Source organism: Trachemys scripta, chromosome 2, assembly GCF_013100865.1.
Source record: "Trachemys scripta elegans isolate TJP31775 chromosome 2, CAS_Tse_1.0, whole genome shotgun sequence".
Lineage (NCBI taxonomy): Eukaryota > Metazoa > Chordata > Testudines > Emydidae > Trachemys > Trachemys scripta.
Window position 1 is genome coordinate 76,113,880 of NC_048299.1, and position 18,232 is coordinate 76,132,111.

At 43.5% G+C, this 18,232-nt stretch overlaps 1 protein-coding gene across 4 annotated transcripts in view; it reads left to right on the forward strand.

Annotated features, from left to right (window-relative positions):
- The window catches only part of NEK11 (NIMA related kinase 11), a 182,890-nt gene that overhangs the window by 126,307 nt on the left and 38,351 nt on the right, over nt 1-18,232 (forward strand). For all 4 annotated transcript variants that reach the window (XM_034760915.1, XM_034760913.1, XM_034760914.1 and 1 more), the window contains 2 exons: nt 5,528-5,655; nt 12,647-12,707. In XM_034760915.1, the coding sequence (XP_034616806.1) occupies nt 5,528-5,655; nt 12,647-12,707 (189 nt within the window). The remainder of the gene's footprint in view (nt 1-5,527; nt 5,656-12,646; nt 12,708-18,232) is intronic.

Here is an 18,232-nt window from a genome sequence, read left to right on the forward strand (position 1 = left end):
GTTTCTCATGATTAGTTTGATTAACTTAACGGTTCAGTCATGGGCAGTGCAACTATTTGAAAAAAATCTAGCAATGTCCGGTTTTGCATGATTGTCCTGCCCAAGCCGCTCTACTGTTTAGTCCCTGCTACTGCAGCTACAGTAAGATGCGGTCTATATGTCCGGGGATGGAGCAGAAATCCTCCGGGGACATCTCAAGGAAGCTCTCCTGCAGGTAATTTGAAATCCGCTGCATTAGGTTCTTGGGGAGAGCGGCCTTATTGGGTCCTCCGTTGTAGGACACGTTGCCGCGCCACGAGACTAGCAAGTACTCCGGAATCATTGCTTGGCACAGCATGGCGGCATACGGCCCTGGTCTTTGAAGGCTTTCCCGGAGCATTCTCTGTCTGTCGCTCTCAGAGATCCTCATGAGGGTGATGTCGCTCATGACGACCTGCTTTGAATGAGGTAGGGGAATGTTAGTGTTGGGACTGCTTTACCGTTCCTTTACAGAACTGTAACCGCTGGTTTGCAGCCACGCGGTGGAGGCGGGAGAGGGTCAGCCGAAAGGGATCGTTCCCGGGGACAGCCGCGAGGGTGTGGGACAGGAGCAGACTTCCTGCTTGCCGGATTGCTGGCAGCAGGGACCGACATTGATTTCAATGTGAAATGAGGCCATTGCTAATATTAAAGTTTTAAGCTGCCACGAATCTACGGCTTACCATGTCTGCGTGCAAGAGCAATTCCGTTGTCCTGACAGGGTTCTCGAAAGTGCTCTGCAAAACCCCAGACACTGAATGCGAAGGCCGAGAATTCGACCTTGTGCTGAGTGCGCATGTGATAGGTGCTGTGCATGGTCCTGTTCACAGAGAAAGACTATGTTCTTTGTTCACAAGTACATTTAGCTTTCTGAGGAATTCACTCCCTTTTTCCCATTCCCACAGCCCCATCTGCGACTGTCTCACAACCTAGCCTGTCATCACACTCCCAGAGGCTAGGGAGGATTAGGCATAAGAAGAAGAGGACACGGGAGGACATGTTCTCAGAGCTTATAGCCTGCTCCCGAGCCCAGGCAGCACAGCAGACCCAGTGGCGGGAAAACTTGACCCGAATGCACCAAGCAAACATGGATCGGGAGGAGAGGTGGCGTCAGGAAGACCAGCAGGCGACTCAAACCCTGCTTGGACTACTGAGGGAGCAAACGGACACGCTCCGGCGCCTTGTGGATGTTCTGCAGGAACGGAGGCAGGAGGACAGAGCCCCGCTGCAGTCCATCTCTAACCGCCCTCCCCCGCCACCAAGTCCCATACTCCCTTCACCCAAAGTGCACAGAAGGAGAGGCGGCAGAGTCCCTGCTAACTCTCACTCCACCCCTGCAGAGAGCTCGAGCAGCAGAAGGCTCTCATTCCCCAAAGTTTGACAAGTACTTTCCTTCCCGCCTGACACAAGCCCCCGTCCAAGTTTCACTTCCCAGTCCCATGTGTAGTTGATAATAAAAAATATGTTTCTGTTAACTACTGTTTCCATCATGTTCTTTTGGAGGAGGGGGGGAAAGGGGGTTGGTAATTGGACAGGACAGTCACCTTTGGCAGGGTACATAGTCGGGGGCAGGCACAGCAGCAAGGCACATACATAGTGCAGTGATGCAGTGACTACTTACCCTGGTTAGTCTGGGAGGTTCTTTTCATGTTATGTGGTGGGGGGTGGGTTGCTCTGTGACTTTGTGGCAGGGGAGGGCAGTTAGAGATCTTAAGCGGCGGTCCTTAGGCAGGATCACAGAGCCACACAGCAGGGGATCTGTAACCGTCCCCCCCCTGCCACAAAGTCACATAGACCCCCCATACACACAGTCCCTATCAGGAGGGGTGACAGGCTCCGTTGAAAGAACCATCCCACCGCAGCGGAGCCTGTCAGTCCTTGAGTTTAGAAGCTGCATTCGCGCGACTACACTACACCCGCTCCGCACCACAGTCTGCGTCCCAGTTTTTAAAAATTCCCGCGAAAACAGTATTAAAGAAAACGGTGTGCTTTAACAAAGTTGAACTATTTTTATTTTGAAACGTGTGTTGGAAGTGGGGTGAAGGCTTCTCTGTACACAAAATTAGAAAGTCACAGGTTACCCTGCTCACTCAGGAACTTTGCTTTCAAAGCCTCCCGGATGCACAGCGCTTCCCGCTGGTCTCTTCTAATCGCCCGGCTGTCTGGCTGTGAGTAATCAGCAGCCAGGCTAATTTCCTCAACCTCCCACCCCGCCATAAAGGTCTCCCCCTTGCTCTCACAGAGATTGTGGAGCACACAGCAAGCTGCTATAACAATGGGGATATTGGTTTCGCTGAGATCACAGCGAGTCAGCAAGCTTCTCCATCTCCCCTTGAGACGTCCAAAAGCACACTCCACCACCATTCTGCACTTGCTCAGCCGGTAGTTGAAGAGTTCTTTTTCAGTGTCCAGGGCACCTGTATAGGGCTTCATGAGCCAGGGCATTAGCGGGTAGGCTGGGTCCCCGAGGATGACTATAGGCATCTCCACATCCCCAACAGTTATTTTGTGGTCCGGGAAGTAAATACCTTGCTGCAGCCGTCTAAACAGACCAGAGTTCCTGAAAACACGAGCGTCATGAACCTTGCCCGGCCATCCCACGTAGATGTTGGTAAAACGTCCCCTGTGGTCCACCAGTGCTTGCAGCACCATGGAAAAGTAGCCCTTTCTGTTAATGTACTGGCTGGCCTGGTGGTCCGGTGCCAGGATAGGGATGTGAGTTCCATCTATGGCCCCACCGCAGTTTGGGAATCCCATCGCTGCGAAGCCATCTATGATCGCCTCCAAGTTTCCCAGGGTCACTACCTTTGGCAGCAGTACATCAACGATTGCCTTGGCTACTTGCATCACAACAACCCCCACGGTAGATTTGCCCACCCCAAACTGGCTCGCGACTGACCGGTAGCAGTCAGGCGTTGCAAGCTTCCAGAGGGCTATGGCCACTCGCTTCTGGACAGTCAGGGCTGGTCGCATCCGGGTGTCATTGCGCTTCAGGGCAGGGGACAGCAACTCACAAAGTTCAAGGAAAGTTCCCTTCCGCATGCGGAAGTTTCGCAGCCACTGTGATTCATCCCAGACCTGCAGCACTATGCGGTCCCACCACTCAGTGCTTGTTTCCCGGGCCCAGAATCGCCGTTCCACGGCATCAACATGACCCATTGCCACCGTGATGTCCTCGGCGCTGGGTCCCCTGCTTTCTGAGAGGTCTGTGCTACTCTCAGACTTCAGGCCATCACCGCGTTGACGTAGCCTCCTCGCCTGACTTTTCTGCATCTGCCTCAGGGCAACCTGTATGATAAGCTGCGAGGCGTTGAGAGCGGCCACAACTGCAGCGATGGTTGCAGCGGGCTCCATGCTCACAGTGCTGTGGCGTCCGCGCTGTCAATGACTTGAAAAGTGCGCGAAATGATTTCCCGCCGGCGCTTTCAGGGAGGGAGGGAGGGCGGGAGTGAGTGATGGATGGATGACGACAGTTACCCAAAAGCACCCTCGACACATTTTTTTACCCAGAAGGCATTGCTGGCTCGACCCAGAATTCCAATGGGCAGCGGGGACTGCGGGAACTGTGGGATAGCTGCCCACAGTGCACCGCTTCCAATGTCGACGCTTTCCCCGTTAGTGTGGACTCACAAAGTCGAATTACTGTCCTTAGTGTGGACACACACGTTCGACTTTGCAATATCGATTCCAAATATTCGATTTAAGTAAAATCGAACTACTCTCGTAGTGTAGACAAGGCTCTCACTCAATGTCATAACAATACATTGATATTTGAATCTAGAAAGGGCCAAGATGCTTAACTGTAAATTACTGTAACCCTATTAACTTCATTGTGGCTATGCTGATTTCCACCAGCAAGTCTATATTTCTTGGTCAAAATTGGTCAAAAGTAACTTTTCGATGAAATGTAAACAGGGTTACTCTAAGTGTTACTACACTGACATAAGGTAAACTTTAACCACAATTCATTAAAAATTATAAATGTTTAGTAGAATGTGTTTTTAAACTGTTCCATGTGGATGGTTTAAATAAGGATCTGACCATAAGATAAAGGCCATTAAAGCGTTGTCATTTTGATTTGAAAAAAGCTTCCTAAAGGTCATAAAAAGGAGCATCAACGTTAAAACTACATTTTGTCTGATACACAAGCTGAAGGAAGCTTCCCAACTAAAATATCTCTAATACTATGTTCCATCCCTAGTGTATATTTTCACAAATAGTTTCTTGCTTTATATATTTGATTTGCATCCAAAATGCTGACACAGCTCCACTTGGGTTTTTCAGTCTTACAACATTTATGCAGGCAGCACAACAGCAGCATGCTTCATTGCCAGAGTTTCATTTGAGTTCTTTTTTTTTTTAATTCTCCCGACTTTCTAAAGAAGAATGTTTAAGTGGTGTTTCATTGTTCAGCGTGTGGGCCTCCAAGAACAAATAACTTTACCAACAAAATAATTATTATTCAATTGTTGCATTGAACTGCTTTAAATTGTCTTTCTAAAGCTACACAAATAGTGAGCCCTGCACTGCACTTAAAGAAACTATCTCAAATGTGGAATATACTCATTTTTTATGGTGAAAAGGAAAAGAAATGGAAGATATATTATTTTGTCTGGGTGGGCTGAGCACAGACTCCTCCTCCTTTCAATAAGGGGTTCTTCATAGTTGTATTAAGTTCATTTATATTACATGCATGCATGCATGTGTGGGCACACACATGAATTCACTTGAATTAGTTAATATATAATGTAGTTCTTGGAATGTGCGGAGGGTTTTTAAAGGGTTTTGTTTATTGTTGTTATTTTAAAAGAAAGCTCTTAAATCAGTCCTGGTAGTATTAATTATGATTCAAAGCTATCTGCTCTTGTAATAGAAAACTGTTCTGCTTTCCCATTCCCTGGGTGATAATTTTATCCCATTTTTACCTTACCTAGGCAGATTTTAACACTGAATTGCTGAGACCTCTTAATTATCAAAGGGTTGACATCGTGCCATACCCAAATCCTACTCCTGCTTCTGCATCCCTTTCAGATTTGTCTGGATTACCATTTGTGGACCTGTTTTAACTCCAGATAATTGCCAGTTAATTCAAGTTCACTAAGGGCTTGTCAACATGGCACGGCAAAGTGCTCTAAAGGGGTGTGATTTGTAAAGTGCTCTCACTGCCCCATATAAACCCTGCCAGCACGCTGTATAAGGTACCTAGTTTGCATTAACCTAGGTACCTTTTAGAGCTCGCCAACAGGGTCTGTGTGGGGGCAGTTAGAGTGCTTTACAAATCACACCCCTCTTGAGCGCTTTGTCACATCGTGTAGACAAGCCTTTAAAGGACTGTAAATGCTCGTCTACACCTAGCAAACATATTTCAGGGACACAAACATTTGTGGAGTGTCTAGACTAGCATTTATTGTTGGTTAATTTGCATTGATTCACAACAGGACTTAAAACAAGACCCTGGAATGCAGATTTAAAAGAATTTATCTAACTACAAACTCTTACTTCATTCCAGAGATCCCCGAAGATCCACAAGTTGCAGAAGAATATTATAACGATGTGTTTGAGTCTTGTTCGGAAACAAGTGAAGAGGAGGAGGAAAATATGGAAGTATCACAGACTGTCTCTAAAACAAATCAACAGGTATACATGCTTCTTTGTGTTAACAGCATATGTGCAGGTGCTAATTTTTCCAATTAAAATAGCAAATAGTAAAATACCAAAGTGTTTAATCCTGAGAGGTTGAGCAGCTGACTTTGAGAACTATGGGTGTTCGGTGCCTCTTGAAATCATTGGCGGCGGGGTGAGTGAGTGAGTGAGAGACTCCTGCATCACTTCAACATTGGGGTAAAATTTCCAAAGGTGTCGTAGTGACTTAGGAGCTTGAGAGTAAAATTTTCAAAAATGACATGGGCACTTAGGAGCCCATTAAAAGCTAATGGGCTGTAGACTCCTAAATGCCTAAGTCACTTCTGAAAGTGGGTTTTAGCTTCCTGAGTCACTTAGGAGCTTCTGAAAATTTTACCCTAGACCTTCAACCTATATGTTGTATGCATTTTAATTGTACTATCTGTTTCTAATTTCAGTTGCAAGCTCTTGATGGGACTGTGACTTTTTACATTTTTATGGAACCAAACCTACTGCTACTGCTAAACAAATTATAAATAACTTCTAACTAGATGATTGCCCCAAACTGTAGTTTTTCTTCTTAAGGCACAAATAAGGTTGCTTGCTATTTTGTGTAGGGAAGTATAACTGCCTTTCTAACACTGTATTAGGGAATCAGGAATCTATGCCATCAGTTAAACTGGGCTTAAAATGTACGCAAAAACAGTTTCACTTCTGATCTGGAAATGTCCAGGTATTAAACATAAACCAAGATACCGTTCAGATTGAACACAAAAGAAGGTGATCGGGTTTCAATTGTGTTTTGCTGCTGAAATTGTCTTAAAAAAAGAAATTGTCGTAAAAAAAGCTTACTCTTAAGACTGTGAAAACAGCACTTGATCAGCAAGATATGTCCCTTCAAAAATATGAAGCTCCTTCCCACATTGTTTTTACTACAGATGTATGAACATTCAGAAGCAGTATGTATATCCTGCTAAAGCTGCTGGGCAGTGATTTTACAAAGTAATAATTAGTCAATCAAAAATCAGTGGAATATGTCAGGGAATGCTTTTGATGTGATTGTTCAGGATCTGTAGTCTGCGGGCTGTAGGCTACGTAGACTGAATCTAACAGTGGTGCATAAGCCACTCAGCCGCTTGAAAAATCTATCATAATGTACTTCCAAAAATACACTATTGCTCACTTTCATCAGCTCTTATTGTATTTTTCTTCTTAGCGCTATGGTTTAAGTTTTCATTTGACTTTCATCCACCATGTCAGAGAGTTCTCTCATAAAGTGTCAGTCAGTAGTGGTTTTGAACATGAAGACGGCTCCTTAGAATTAACAAAAGACAGCAGATATAAATAGAGTTCTTAATAATGCAGAGTAAATTAGGTATTGGCAGTCAGATTTAGGCAGAGTGACATTTAATCATTTCTTAGTGATTCACAATTCAATGACAACAAGAGCTAGTAGTGGGGGTTGGGAGAAATGTTTAATTGACATCCCTTGTCAGAATCTGATCCCTCATCTACATATGCCTATTTGTTTTCCTCTACAGCACACATGCACAGATTCTGTTAACATTACGGAAAGATGTGTGTGCATAATGAGAAGAGAGAACCCCCTGTAATATCCACTTTTTTAGCACTGCTTTGTCAAAGAAGTGACTCTTTTTCTTTGGTTTCCCCCTATACCAGCATCCTTGTTGTGGCAGAGGCTGATCCTGTTTGAGAATATCGTTAATACAATCAATCTTTCACTTTTCAGGGGGGGAAAACGCTGAATTTTAAATTTTCCATTTTACAAGTGAAGAATTGGGAACTGGGCCTGATCCAAAGCCCACTGAGGTTAATGGGAGTCTTTCTATTGACTTCACTGGATTTTTTGGGCACCAATATGAGTAAAACTAAAATCTTTTTGGTAGAGTCTGCCTTACTAGTACATTTCAGGGATTGCTTCTGCTCCCGTTGATTTTAATGGCAAAACTCCAGTTGACTTCCGTGGGAGTACGATTGGACCCTTAATGTGGAGTGAAATATATTTAATATATTGTTCATACCCTTCCTTCCTTGAAATAACCTGAAAAAATACAACCACTAGTGAAGTGGTTTGAATGTGTGTTTTTAAATGCGTTGTACTGTGTTACCCGTGAACTCCTGCGGAGTCTTCATTCTGTCAGAAGTTTACCTTCATAGTAACAGAAGTGGCATGATCAATGAATCCTTTATTACATGCGTGGGGCACAACTTAAGGGAGGAGGGTATGCAGAGGAGCTCTGCACCTTGGCTGTCATTTGGGACAGGATTCAGTGTTACAAACCTCTGCTTAATTCTCCTGCCCAAAGCCAGTTTACTCAGGTTTTGTGCAGGGGAGAGGGAAGATTTAACCTTTAATGACTTTGACAATTACTTTTCCAGGCTTCTGGCTCCCTGATGGTCTTATACATGTATTTGTTCAAGGAACACTGCTTTTCTAATTGCATGAGAGCTAACAAGAACAAATAGCAAGGGAATCTGAAAACTTTCTTTAAAAATCATCAGCAAAAAATGTTGCTGTTCAATAAAAGTTTCATGTTGGCTTTAATTTAGCTGACGTGATAATGGACACACTCCATTTCAATTGATTGTCTTGCTTTTTATGCGTGCGTTTGGTGCTAATGCTAATATAGGACTTGTCTTTGATGATTTGGTAGGGCAAAAGTCTAGTTAATTCTATACATTAGCTTCCTATTTTGAATGTCTGCTTAGGCTCCAGTGCCAGGTCAGCAGCTGGTGTAAATTGGTATAGGTCTGTGAGCTTCATCATAGCTGTGGTGAATGACACCAGTGAGAATTGGACTCAACATATCTGAGATAGAGCAACAAACTGGACTTTGTTGTTCTGCATATAAAAACGCATGCAGTGTGTTTTAATATGCCAACAAACCAGACTTGGTGGACTATGGGTGCTGGCAGACTGTGTGCTGCCGTTCACCCAAGAAGTGCTCCATTAGGTTCCTAATGCATGCCTTGGCATAGACTAGTGCTGTTAGAATGCGATTCTTTACTTTTATGTTGAACGTGTCTATGCATCGTCCAGGATAGCTTCTTTGCATGGAGGAGCCCTTCCGTGTTCATTTGCAAAGCCCCTTACTGCTCCTCATTAGGGCTTTGCCTTCTCAGCAAAATAGGTATATTTTTTACATTGAGGTCACTATCTTGATGTAAAATCTGAGTGGAGACAAGACACAGATAGTTTTACCTAAGGGTAGCTAACTGAAATCAACCATATACCTCTCCCCCGCACTCAGCTAACTAAGATTGACCTTGCCTAGCTACGTCGAGGTAAAAACTACAGTACCTTTGATTCACCAGGATTTTAAAAACACACCGTTTTTGCAAGGAAGACAGAGCTCCAAAGGGTACGTCGACACAGGGCTAAAAGACCAATGGCACAGCCACATCTCGCAGGGTTCAGGGTCCAGGCCTAAAAATTACTGTGTAGCCATTCAGGCTCGCACTGGAGCCCAAGCCCTGGGGCCCTCCACCCTTAGTGTCCTAGAGCGTGCACTCCAGCCTGAGTCCAAACATCTACACAGCAATTTTTCAGCCCTGGATGCTGAGCCATGCGAGCTTGAGTCAACTGACCCAGGCCAACTGTGGGGGGTTTTAATCCCTGTGTAGACTTACTCTAAGTCTTGCTTGAAGATCTGTTGTGAGGTCTATAGAAAATGGGCTACCTGATAATGACATGCTAGAGGATCCATTTGGGAATAGTTAACATAATCTCCTATAGGTAGTGCCGAGCCCCTTACCCAGCTATCTATCTGTCTGTCTTTAGATTGTCCATTCCTTGGGGACTTCTTTTCATTGTTGGTGCTACTGGAAATAAATAATAATTATGTAAAAACTCAATTTGTGGGGATAGTGAGGAAGGAGAATTCAGGCACTGTATCCTTCCACCAGTTGCTATTAGATAGAGAAAACAAGGAGACAGTTATAAACGCTTTTCCCCTGCAATTTTGAATATATTCCTTGTTTGTTAATTTTTTTAACCCCCCATTTCACTTTTTAAAAAAGAGCTCTTTAGTCATTGATACCTCCCGGATCCCGGATGGGTGAATCTAAGCCAATTAAAGATATTAAACCCTTCCTTTTTTAACTTTGACACCAGTAAATTATTTCAAAGCAGCTCCTCAAACTGTGGTTGAAAAGGCATCTTAGTGCTTTGAGGGTTGGGCAGTTTAAAACTGTCACTTTTCTCCTCCTGACCTTCCCTCCCTCTCTCCTCTCACCATATGCCTGCAGCCATCCTGAGCAATGAAGGAGTATATAATAGTGGTGAACTGCCTGGATACCCATAACCTGTTCATTTCCAGGCCTGAACATTTTGGGGTGGGAGGTTCTGACTATGTAGGTTTTATGTTGAGAGCATCTTTTTTTTTTATTGGGGATAGTGTGCGCAATTTGGACTCCACTGAAACACACCTTTCCACATTAACTCTTGCTAGCAAAGTGTTTTTGTTTGTGTTTGTTACTCTGTTAGGCTACCGTACACACAGTTAGGATACTATATTGGTGCTTTAGTATATTAATTATATGCTTTAACCCAACGTTAGCAAAAACGGAAAATTTGGAAAATCATTTCATCTTCGTAGCTTCGGGACACACCAAATGTATAAAGAAGGGAATGGTGGGCAAAGCAAAATGATCAATAATCCAATACAAAAACTTTCAGCAAAATACAAAGTTTCTGCTGAAAGACAATATATCCTCAACTTACATGCAGAAGGCTCTTTTCTCCATAACGGCTCATTTCTTACCCAAGGGAGGTTCTGCCCCTGATGAAACCATGCTTCCTACCTGCGCCAGGAATGGGAGCAAAACTTAATATATTGCCTTCATTTTAAGTATATTGCCGTCAGGCACCGTAGGAACAACGACTGTCAGAATTCTACAACAAACCTGGATGTGTCCTTTAGATGTCTCCTCACACTCTAGAGCCAGACCTTCAGCTGGTGTAAATCAGCATAGGTCCACAGACTTCCTCAGAGCTGTTCTGATGTGTCCCAGAGAGAACTGAACTCAACATGTCTCTTTGAGATACAGCAACAAACCTGATTTTGTTGTTCTGCATATAAAAACCCCATACAGTTTGTTTCAATATGTCAGTAAACCAGACTTGGTAGGCTGTGGGTGCTGGCAGACTGTCAAAGGGTCGATCAGCAAGCTTGTTTGCAAACATCTGAAACGGACCTCTGAATCCCCACAGCAGAGCAGAAATTTTATTCCCCCCCCCCTTTTTTTTTTTTTTTTTTTAAAGTAAGGCCTTGTCTACATGGCAAGTGAGTGCGCAGCAGCCATGGTGTGAATCTACAGCGCTTTAGCCTGCTGCACACTAATTTGTTGTGTGGATCCTGCTATCGCACACAACAAGTTCCGTACCTCAAAGCACGCTATGAAATTTTGTGTGCTGTAGGAGAGTCCATGCAGTGAGTTAGTGCACAGCAAGCTAGTATGCTCTAGATTCATATTCTGGCTTGCACTACACTAACGCACCATGTAGGCAAGCCATATGTTTGTTACTGGTGAGAGGTGCTGGTTTGACACACTTATTTACATACAGAACAGATACAACGTTGGCAATGGTATTGCAGACTTCCACACAGTATCTAGTCAATCTGTTTCAACCCTCATGTGAGGGACTACCCAGGTGAAAGGATAGTTCAACCACCTGGACCACTGTCTTCACTTCTTTGCTGAGATTGCTAACACAGATACCATTTAATGCCCTACAAATCTAACTTTAAAATATCAGAGTCTGTTTCAGATATAAGCACATTAAACAACTTAAGGCCATAAAAATTAAATCATGCTTAATCCTAAGAGTTCTCACTTGAGCACAAACAAGCATTAGCCAGCTAAAGATTGCCAGTTTAACATGGTATGTAGTCAGTGAAGCATGGCTAGCTAGTATTTGAAGTACCTAGTAGAGTACAAGTAGCAGTTCGTGTACAACAGCCATTCCCCCCAGCTACAGGAGCCTAGAATGGACAGTTTAGTAAAGTGGCTAGTGTAGTTTGTTTTACACAATACTATAATTTATTCCTTACACAGGACACTGATTTAAATTTAAGTTTTAGAATCGATATACAATTTAAAAATATTATGGATGAAATCCTGGACCTATCAAAGTTTTGCCAATGATTTTAATGGGACCAGGTTTTCATCCTGTAGCTTCAAATAGTACAGCAATGCCACACTTTTAAATAGCATACTGTAACCTGTCTTGAAAATTGCACTTAGAATTTACCTTTTGACTTCAGCAGAATATGTTAACTTCTCGCTGAAACATGCCCTGCTATGTACTTTACATTCAGGACTTCAGCTTATCTTCACCAAAGTGCATGAATAATTCTTGGAAGAATCAAGGCCATAATTGCAGAAAACTATGGTCTGTTTATCTAGTGCTTCAAATAAAAAAAAAAAACTATAATCTTTTTTCTTAAAGTAAAAAATCCCCAGTTAGTAATTGCAGCTACAAATTATAATATTTTCTATGAGATGCTGGCAGGTAAAACATGAGGCCTTGAAAACTTTGAAATCATTAAGGGGCTCTCATTTTCCCCTGCTCAGCATGATATTGCTTTAGATATTTCAGGACTAATTAATGTAAAATGCTGATGTTTTGCAAGTGATACTAAACAGCAGCACAAATTCTATAAAACAGCCTGCATATTTGCTGTATGTGTTTGCAGTTCTGTAAGGCAACTAACGTCAGAAAATCGTTGTCTCTAATGTCAACCGAAACTTGACACTTGGGAGCAAAAAAAGTAGAAAATGGCCTTTCTCAGTGGGTTCAGTTGTGTATATTTTTTTACAATTTGGAGTTCCAGTGTTGACATCAGTAAGATTACTCAGAGTAGGAAACTCCTTGTTAGTAAGTGTTTGCAGGATCACACTCTTGGTGTAGAATGTTTAACATGCTAATGTTCTAATTCTAATGTTCTAATTCTAATATTCTTTCTCACTCTTCCACAACCAGGACAGTGATGTCGAGGCAATGGTCAGGTATTTGGAGAACGTCCTGAATAACAGCTCTCTAGGTGAGATGATGTCTCTTCTCCAGAACTAATAGTAATATTTACTAAAATCTTCTGCCCTCTTTATGGTCTGCACTCCACTCACTCCCTTTTCAATCCAACTGCTTTAAGGTGGTTTTATAAAAAGTGGCCTTCTTTAAAATTGCCTCCTTTGTCAACTCCACGAAGCATCAAATGCAACCGCGTGTAAAGATGACATTGTTTTGCTAGCATGTTGTGAAATGGACAGAAAGCATTATGGATAGTAGTAAACTGAAGCATATACTGGTAGTGTCCATAAGAAAAGATTTTGAAAACTAGATATCAGAAGACTTTCTCCTCCAAAGAAAAAAATCTTTAAACCTGTCATATGTAAAGAAGCAGATTGTTTTCACTTAGGCCAAAAGGAGAGTGACCGTGGAGTTCAGTTGCATAGTGCAAGTTGTTAGGCATTAAAAAGTCTGGTTGAAGTGTCTTATTGCTATCATTTTCCTAGAGTGGAGAAAAGATTTTGCTGCTTTAGGGATAAAACCCTGCTTTAACATTTATTTTTAGAATGGACCAGCTCTGAGTCTGCTAAAGCTAATTAGCAATTTATCACAAGGTAAGAGAGAGAGGCCACCTAGGAGAAATATTGTGTCACATTGCCCAGATGAAAAATACTGCAATCGTGTATTTGTGACTGCAAGAAAAAGAAAAGAAAAATAACATGTTGTTTCAAGTTACAGTATTTATGAGCTTCATGACATTACATGTGATTGGATATTTTCTTCCATTCCTCCTCTCTCATCAGTGATCTCAGCATGGTCAAGTGAATAAAATACAGATCTTGGTGTTTAGAGGCTAGTGTTCTATTCCCAGCTCTGCCATTGATTTGCAGTGAGACCTTGGGCAAGTCCCTTTATCCTTGTGTCTCACTTTCTGCAGCTGTAAAATGGGAATAAAAAGACTTATCTTTGTATAGGACTTCACAATTTTCAGATAAAAAGTGCAATATAGCTGTTTAGTCTTATGCTAATTGTGCTTAACAATAAAATAAGTGGGGCTATGTGCAATCAAAAATTGATTAAGACAAAATGTGGTAATTTGCTTTATTATATCACATGAAAAGGATTTATTTTTATAATATTCTTTACTAGAATTCTATAGATATGTCATAGATATTAGCACATATTATAATGATAGAAAAGGCAATTAAAGTTGTCTTTTTTAATTCACCCAGGATTGGAAAGAAAACAATATTTTCTTTAATATACAGTGTCTCACTCTTGGCAGATATGTAATAATAATTGATTCCTAAGTTTGCAAGATTTTAGCCCAAAAGTCCCTTTTTCAAATCCTAGTTATGAATTTTCAATTTTTTAGGAGTTAAAAGTAAAGCTTAAATGAGGGAAGAATATTAGGTTGAGATTGGCACTGTCACTATCCTAAAGAACACAGGATGTTAATTAATTTTGTTGGAGTTCCATATTGTTTCACAATTTTCCACATTGTTTCTCTGTTTACACTATCGAATGCCTTTTGAAAGTCCACAAAATTGATGGCAAGACTGCCTTGGAATTCAATTGTGTTTTCAGTAATCCGTCTCACTGTGAAAATAGCATCTGTGCACAATCTTCCTTGTCTAAATCCAGATTGTTGTTCATGTAGGATGATATGCATCTTTCTTTTCATTCTGTTCCAAAGGACTGCTGCTAATACTTTTCCTGTGACAGATAGAAGTGTTACTCCCCTCCAATTTGAACAATTGTCTAGATCACCTTTCTTTGGTAACTTGATTATGATACCGAGGATCCATTCTTCCGGCACTTTCTCCTCCGTCCATATTTTGTTGCATAGCGAACAGGGGTACTATATATCCCTGACTAAATCTTAGTGGGGAGCTAAGGCGGGGGGTGTTGCTCTGGGGGGGGAGCTGGGGGCCACTGCTGGGGGGGGCAGGGGCCAGGGGCACCAGCTGCTGGGGGGACCACCAAGGTCAGCAGCCTCAACTGCCAGAGCCACCGAGCAGCAGCTACTCCGGCCTTCCCCGGGGCCACCCAACTGCCGCTGCTCCCACTGCCCCAGGATCGCTGCTCAAGTGGTTCCCGTGGCGAGTTGCACCGGCCACTGCTTGGGAAGTTCCTGAGATCAGCTGTCCAGGGCTGCCCAAGCAGTGGCTGGTGCTGCTGGCCCCGGGGCCACACCAGCAATGCCAGTGCAGCTGGCTGCAGGGCTGCCCAAGTGGCTGGCTGCAGAGCCGCTCCAGCAGCAGCCGGTGTGGCTGTCCATGGGGCTGCCTGAGCAGCTGGTCCCCGGGGCTGGCTGGTTGGGTGGCTCTGGGCTCAGTCACACTGGCTGCTGCAGAGGTCATAGAGGTTGCAGAAAATCATGGAATCCATGACTTCTGCAACCTCCGTGACAGACACGGAGCCCTAGTCATTAGAAATGAGAACCTCACATTTCATTTGGATTTTTTGTCATGCTTTTCATTTGGGATTTATAATGGGATTAAGTTGAACTATTTCAGGAAGATTTTAAAACAAAAATATAAAATTTTCTCTGGCATTTTTTTTGTCTGAGGTACCATTCCTTATATTGCAGTTTCCTGTATTACATATTGTAACACATAAATAAAGCATTTCACTGAAGTTAGAAGGTGGGATGCAAAAAAATCAGTATTGACTTCAGTAAGATCTCTGATGCTCTTAGCAGTTACAAAGTACCATATTTGTCAAGAGTGTCCAGAAGTATGCTGGTAAGTATTCATACTAGAGTAAATATATTTATCTTTTAGTGTATATCACTGACAAAATAATTAGATGTGGGATCCATGGCCTCCACTTTTCTCACCACCATTTTCGTTCTGTGAATTCTCTTCATTTGAATGTGGTCCCAGACTCCGTATGACTTTCGCAAAGCAGAATGCCCAATTCACACCGTCACCCGGTAACTTGCGCACGGCATGGCATTTACAGATTTGGCATGAATTTAATTAAATTTACAATAACCATGTGAAATTAAAGAGCTGTTCTAAAGTGCTATGAATTGTACAGAAATACTGGGAACTGATGCAGATTTTGTGCTGGTCAGAATCTACCAGGACATTTCCATTTTTAAAGCGATCATGAAGCAAAATTTTGCAGTTTCACATGGCTCTTAGTGGAGGTCTAGCTAGCATATACCTTCTTAAATCAATAGAGGCAATGTTACTGATGATGCATTAAATATGAAATCTATTTTTCAGAGTATAAGTGGCTGTGAATAGAGTTTTTTCAGTGTAAAAACTCACAGTTTGAGTTTCAAAGAATGAAATTCTGATCCTTTTAAAGTCCGATTGACTTCACTGGGAATAAAGGGTTTTTTACTAGGTCAATATGATCATACTAACAATTCAGTATATTCCATTATTCATTTTGGGTTGCCTGTACAGCTGCGTACAGGGTAAGTTTTGCATCAGACAGGACAGGAATGGAATCCTCTCTCCATGCTGTTTAAAAAAGAAAAGGTAAAAAATTGAGGAGGTCTCAGAAGAAAGCCACAAGAATGAATTAAAGTTTGGAAATGAAAGACCTAAAGAGTTCAATCTGTTTAGCTTATAGAAGGAGAAGGTTAGAGGCAATTTGATCTCTTTGTATTAGTAGCTAAATAGAGCAAAGATATTTGATACTGGAGGGCTCTTTAATCTAGCAGGTAAGAGTATAACAAAATCGAACGGCTGGAAGTTGAAGCTAGAAAAATTCAAACTGAAAATAAGATGCAAATTTTTCAGTGAGGGTAATTAGCCATTAGGACAACTTATTGAAAGATGTGATAGATTCTCTATCACATGAAGTCTTTATGATTGGCTGTCTACAAGATATGCTCTAGCTCAGCCACAAATTATTGGGCTGGAGGGAGGAATCACTGTGTGAACTTCTCTGGCCCATGTTATGAAAGAGCTGATCGCAGTTGTTCCTTCTGGACTTAAAATCTGTGAATAGATGTGGACCACAGGATCTGTTGCTATGGAGATCCTCCAGTCCTTATCCTCCATCCGATGGAGCGGGGTGGGGGAGGGGGGATGCTGGGGCCATAGAGGCTGCTGCTTGGTTACTTGAGGGCAGGGGGTCTTCCCCCATTTTCCTTCTCCAGATGTCCCCAGCAACCAGACTAGCTATCTGGGCTGGATGCTGGGGAGGTCATTTCCCCCTAAAATAAACTTAGAAAGCTGTCATCTTATAGTTTTGAAATGTCTGTGCTCTGAATGGTTTATTTTAAATTATCTGAAGAATCAATAGAGATTTCATTGTGTTAAATAAGTGTGCAACAATAGTTATTTCGCCACTATCTAAAGGAGAATAACCATTCATTTAATGAGCGACAAAGAGTCCTGTGACACCTTATAGACTAATAGACATCTGTTAGTCTATAAGGTGCCACAGGACTCTTTGTTGCTTTTTACAGATCCAGACTAACATGGCAACCCCTCTGATACTTAACATTCATTTAATGCTGATTTATGGGTGGATTACTCCTGGGGGAATTCTGCGCCACTGCACATGTGCAGAATTTATGTCCCCCACAGATTTCTTTGCTTCCCCACAGAAAAGTGACTTTCTGATGGGAAAGCAAAAGGAATCCACAAGAGCGGCCATGTGCCTCTCCCCAGCAGAATGTTTCAGATGCCCAGGCAGCTGGCAAGAGGTAAATCACTGTGGGGCAGGGAGGAGGACTGGGGAAGACCCGGCTGGTGGTTCCTACCCTGTGCTGGGCTCAGCTGCCAGCCTTGGCTGGGCTGGGGAGGACGGGACTTCCTCTTCCCCTGTATGGCATCTGGGGCTGGGACAGACCCACCTCTAGATTTCTCCCCCGGCTGTAGGAAGCTCTACAAACTCTCCCCTCCCCATGCTTCCTGCACCCATCACTCCTCAGCTACAGGCGTAGGGATCACTGTACAGGGAGCTGCTCCCCCATGCACCCAACCCCTGTGCATCCAGACCCCCTCATATCAGACTTTCATGCCAAGCCTCATGTCCCCCTCACACCCAGAACCCTCCCAGTGAGCCCCACTCCCCCTGCAGCTGGGCCACCCTGATGAGCCACCTGGACCCAGATCCCCACCCTACCAAGCCTCAACAAGCTGCACCTGGATCTCCACCCACTGAGCCCCACTTCCCCAGCATCTGGATGCGCCACTGAACTTCCTCCCACCCAGACCCTCCCTGCCAAGCTCTAGCCCCTCCACACCCAGACCTCCCCCGCTGACCTCCCCCCAACCATCTTCACCTGGACCCCCCTGCAGAGTCCCATTACCATTGCACCCAGAACACCACAACAAGCCTCTGTGCATCCAGGTCCCCCCCACATCCAGATCCCCCACTGAGCTGCCCACACTCAGATTGCCCCACACAGAACCTCTCAATCCACACCTGGATCCCCCCCACACTAAGCCCCTCCACACTTGGATCCCGCCTTGCTGAGCCTGCCTACTGACACCTGGTGCACCAGGCATGGAGGGGCAGGGCCCTGGGGTTTTTCTGGGGCAGGCCCGGTCCTTGTGCTGTGTCAGGATTGGGTGCAGCCTCACC